Below are 5,194 nucleotides of genomic sequence, written 5' to 3' on the forward strand. Positions count from 1 at the left end.
AAAAAAAAAAAAAAAAAAAAAAACAAACAAACGAATCTTGTCAATCGAATACCAAACAATCTTTCCCATCGTTTGAAATTAATTCTCGCATCGAGCAATTCATTTCATAGCTTTTATTTTATCCAAACGGTTGACTTAAAACACTGCACATTTAATTTATTACCAGTAGATATTTCTCGTTTTCCTTTGTTTTCTGTTTCTTTCTTTCCTTTCTTTTTATTTCATTCATTTATTTATTTTTTCTTTTTTTCTAAATAAATACGAAGCAATTGTGTAAGAGGTATGTGTGTAACTCTAATGAATCGCAATGTTTTTTCTTCGTTTTTTTCTTTTTTTCCTTTTTTTTTTTAGTTCATCAGAAAAGTCACACGAGAAACATTTGATGCACGAGTGGGTGTGCGAATGAAAGCGAGCATGCGAGTGCGCGCGAAGAGAGAGTTCCTTTTTCGCGTAATTGTTTCGGTAGCCACGCCTTCCTGTCGTTCGCTCAAACAGTTGTTGGTCGATAATTGTAGACTAGTTCCTTCTACTTTCTTTTTGTCGCTTCTGTTTTGCAATCAGTTCCAAAAGAGCACGCGAAACTGTTTCCGTTCTCCAAATCATTTCGTTCGCAAAAATTCGCGAATCTCGGTTTACTGGTTCCTCTTCGGTTTCATTTACTTCTCTCTGCGAGCGAATTTTTTCCTTCTCCTTTCTTTTTTTTTTTTTTTTTTTTTTTTTTAGTTACGATTCCAACGTGAACTTAAATATCTTTATTGTCTAGGATGGAATAACAGAGGTGGTCCACTGTTTCAAAGAATTTTTTCTTTCTTTTTTTACACTCTTCTTTCACACCGTCGACGTCGTTGCGGGAACGGTGGAGACGAGCTTTTTCCATTGGTGCAGTGTTTTATGCGCGTCTCCCTACATGTTCACCACACCTCCTCGAAACTGAGATAGAAAACACATTTGGCAGATTAATCGCGCAGTGACTCGTAATCCTATAGCGTGTCGCAAATCTTACGAAATTAGATCATTCGACGATGCTCAGGTTCGAGGTAACTTGGTGTTCCTCGATACTTCAGGGGCCAAGTGTCTTTTCGCCAATCAGGTTTCTATTCGGTCGTTAACGGATGAATTTATCTGAACGCGTATACATTTGCTCTTTTCAGAGACAAACGAAACGTTCAAAATTCAGTAACTCGCCCCTTTAGTATCCTCGTATTCATTTCGATACTTATTCTTCTTTCTACATCCTTTGCCTTTTAAGTTTACGAAAATAGAGAAAGCGTTTACCATCGTGGTACACGAGATCGTCGAAATTCCCATTCATGCTCTCGCGTTGCTGCGTCACTCTCGATTCGCAATTTCACGCTCGACGAAGGGCGTGTTCTCGGGGTGGCCCGCACTACCTAATTTCCTCCTTTATTTCCCGCAGACAACACCCCGATCCCAAAGTTCAAAAACACCGAAACTGGAAGTCCGACCTTCATTCCGAACGGAGACGCAGCCCCAGGTCCCCAACGATTCTCCTTAACCCAGCACACGAATTATCACCCTTATAGGCGCTAAGAAATGACGAAAGGGCCTAGCAAATATTCAGATCAAGCCTCTAGGTTCTTAGAAAAAAGGGAAAAAACGAAAAAAAAAAAGAAAAACGGGAAAAAATATATTTAAGAGAATAGAGAAGAGAGAGATTGGCGGCGCTGTGATGGAGGAATAAAGGTGAAAGGAAAAACGGTGATAGATTTCCATGGGAAGGCAGTCGATCGTTTTCGAAGCTGGCCATCATCCTCTTTGCTTCCCTATGCCTGAATTCACGTCCATGTTTTGATACATTATTAAGGAAAATTGTTTTTATAGTGGTGACTTTTTGGTCGTTCAGCTGAACGATGATTCGTAAATAGCCCGTAAGACGATTTATCTATTAAGGATTTATATAAGTTACGTGCAAGTGACGGCGTGTAAGCATGCGTCCTTTTAAAAATTAAGATTACTTAAGGCCTACCACTTAGATCCATTATTAAGTTACTTATAACGTTAAATTTTACCACGGGACCACTTTAGATTTGTAATGTCTAAGCTTTTCCTCCTTTTTCTTTTTTTAACTTGTGCACGTAGATCTGACACGGAGAGTGGCATCGCGATATATATCGATGATTTGTAGATTTATTTAAGAAGCTATACTAGCATGCTGCGAAATTCCAATTGATATTTAGCATCGGGGTTCTCCGGTGTGCTCGGATTTAAAAGCGTATAACTCGTTTCGAGATTTAGATAATGTTAATTCGTTTCTCGTGTCGTGTCCAAACCGGATTAAATTCCATTAAACTGCGCACTTTGCGTTCGAGCGCTGTTCAGAACCGGAAGCACGCGCTAAAATTCGTGTACGTGTGTATAGCAGGTCGAGAGACTCCCTCGGGTCTCCGTTTAAACTCGATCGCGAACTTCCTTTATTAGCCTCGAAGTTGCTCGACGCTCGTGATACATAGTACTAAGTACTTTTATACTAATTATTAAGGCCGCGATAGAAGAAATAAACTTTGTACTGAAAATTGTAAGAGAGAAAGAGAGGGAGAGAGAGGCAGAAAGACAGAGAGAGAGAGAGAGAGAGAGAGTGAGAGAGTCGGGTGAGAAATACGAGCATGGTATAACTTCTTGGTTTTATCTCGTACATTTAAGTCGGCGGTGTTTAGTCGGTAAGCACTATACGATTAAGATGATTAAGGACGTAATATAAGCTTTTCCTACTTGCACGTTACGAGACATTTTTGATACGATTTATTTCTTTGTCGCACGATCTGATCATTTTCTGCTCATTTTTTTCTACTATATATTTAGCGCTAGTATAATTCTACTATATCGATATTAGTACGTTATTCCTTTTTCTTTTTACAAGTTTTATATAAAATGTATTCTCGGAACTTAACGGAAGATTTCAGTTACTTTAAGGTTCTCGCGCGCGCCGCTGATCGAATTCAATTAACCCGGATCGAATTCAATTAATTCGGGGGTCGATCCTTTCCATTAACGCGCCGCCTCTTCTTTAATCCGCAATATTATTTCGTCACGGTGACCTAGAATTCTCCTTCATCGCAGCGTGGCCTCGGAATTCGCCGTTGTTCCGTGCGAAAATCGCAAGAAACTCCAGCGACTGATCATCGAAGAGGTTGACGAGAGGACCCCTCGATCATTGCCGGTTTGCCATAGTCCGTTCCGCTAGTTCCACCGTGTCAATCTCTTCGATCATCCCCGTGTGCTCAGCGACCCGCTGACCCAATCGTCCGCGATTACACGCGTCACTGCTCTTTCTCTACCACTCTCTTCCTGGGCCGCGTCCTGGCACACAGTACTACGTTCTTTTATACGATTCTAACAGGCACCGAATACGGACCTTCAAGACCAGGAAGCGTTCCTGCTGCCCCAGGAACCAACGACAACTACAGTGGCGGTGGACCCCAAAGGGGGTACACGGGATCCTCGTCCAGCTCCAACAATTATCATCCTTACCGTCGCTAGGGATGCGCTCGAACGAATCGAGTTCTCGCGGAATCGCGAGGTTTCGCTTCTTCCCTTCTTAATCATCCATCGATTGCTACGTCGTACATGTTGCGCTTGCACTACACTCGCATATAACACGGGAACACCTGTCTGCATTTTACTCTCCGTTTCTGTGTGCGTGTATGCGTGAGTACGCGTGACGACGGCCGCTATAGCAGAGCTGAAGAGACAAAGATCATTTTTGTACGTTTCGCTTTTTTCATTTTTTTTTTTTCTTTCCTTTTTATTTTATACGGACGAGACTTCTCACGAATTGTTTGAGAGAAATTACGGTGTAACGACACGCGAAAGTTTCCATTTTATTTTATCTTTCCTTTTTTCTCTTTCTTCTTTTCTCCTTTTCGCGAACACACACCGAAGCACAAAGCGATCGTTATTTTTGCTCCTTCCTTTCCACTTCGAGTCGAAAGAGCAACGGGAAAGTTTTTGGGATTAATAGCAGGAAGTCACAACTTTTGGAGACGTTTGAGGAAACGAATACACCTGGACCAGGAGGATAGAACTTCTCGAAAGTTGTCACGAGAGATCATTACGAGGAAGAAGACGAGGTACACGCCGGTGCATAGCAAAATGGCGCTAGGAACCGATTTCTCTACGCTATCAGTGGGCAACTCGACGTCAGGAGGATAGTCTTCGGCGAGTTCGCGTTGCAGTATTTCGACTTGGTTTTAGAAAATAGACTCTACTTGTAAGATCACTCGATAAGAAGCCTACAAATTGACAGGATCATTTTTGGCTAGGCTGTGTCGACCGATCTGTCGAATCAGTTACTGTTTCTTCCACTTTTCTTTCCCGATGGAAAATCCACGCACGATTTTCCGTCAGATCGATCGAGAGTCCGCTTTTTCCTTTTAATAAGGGAAATGGGCCGAGGAAACTCTCGACGATGAGGTAAAACTTAAGCGAGAGGTACTTTTAAACCCTAGGAAGATAAGTTATCAACGTGTTAGTCGTTAATTTGTTCGTCCAAAACGAAGAGCGTTAATGTGAGCTTTAGATTTAAGTGTATTCCACGTATCGACCCATCGAAGTCTTCGTGATCTACGATTAACGACAAGCAGCGATCAAGTACTTCGGAAACGTGACTTATCAGTTTTCTTTTTTCACTCCGTTCTCTTTTTTCATTTTCCTCCCACCTTTATTTGATTAGGTATAGAGGACGTTACAGCGGTGGAAGGAAATGTACCTCGAACCAGTGACAAAATTATAAACTATGGCTAACGTGCTTTTAATTATCCCGCGACGAAATCACTCGATAGATAATCAAGCACGGGCAACAAGTTCATTCTTTGATTCTTTTCTCCTTTTTTTTTTTTTTTTTTTTTAATTTAGTAGTCGTGACCGACAATAAAAAAAAAAAAATCGTTTTATCAGTCGACAAGAAACCTAATCCTTTGTTTTTTTCAATTTCTGCCGTAGGAAGTTTATTTCCTAGACGTCCTGTTCATTTTTCTAACTGGATGACGCGAGGCTTGTGGACTTGAGGTAAAAGAACCGGAAACGCGCGTTTAACGGGCTGCTTAACGGGCCGTGATAATTAAGGGTTATTTTTCATATGAATTTAAATAATCAAGCTGGTCTTTTGTCCTTGATTCAATCTTTTATCTCCCATTTTTGTTTCTTTTTTTTTTCCTTTTTTTTCTTTTGCGTTTTG

At 41.0% G+C, this 5,194-nt stretch overlaps 1 protein-coding gene across 3 annotated transcripts in view; it reads left to right on the forward strand.

The window, feature by feature from the left end:
• Nucleotides 1–5,194, forward strand: part of Hrb27C (Heterogeneous nuclear ribonucleoprotein at 27C) — a 31,064-nt gene extending 25,870 nt beyond the window's left edge. For 2 of the 3 annotated variants that reach the window (XM_017911261.1, XM_017911263.1), the window contains one exon: nucleotides 3,359–3,556. In XM_017911261.1, the coding sequence (XP_017766750.1) occupies nucleotides 3,359–3,498 (140 nt within the window). In that variant the 3' untranslated portion in view covers nucleotides 3,499–3,556. Of the gene's footprint in view, nucleotides 1–3,358; nucleotides 3,557–4,959 lie in introns of those variants that run through there. The other variant, XM_017911262.1, reaches the window with a different exon arrangement.

The sequence above is a fragment of the Eufriesea mexicana genome, unplaced genomic scaffold, assembly GCF_001483705.2.
Source record: "Eufriesea mexicana isolate 0111107269 unplaced genomic scaffold, ASM148370v2 scaffold124, whole genome shotgun sequence".
Taxonomy (NCBI): domain Eukaryota; kingdom Metazoa; phylum Arthropoda; class Insecta; order Hymenoptera; family Apidae; genus Eufriesea; species Eufriesea mexicana.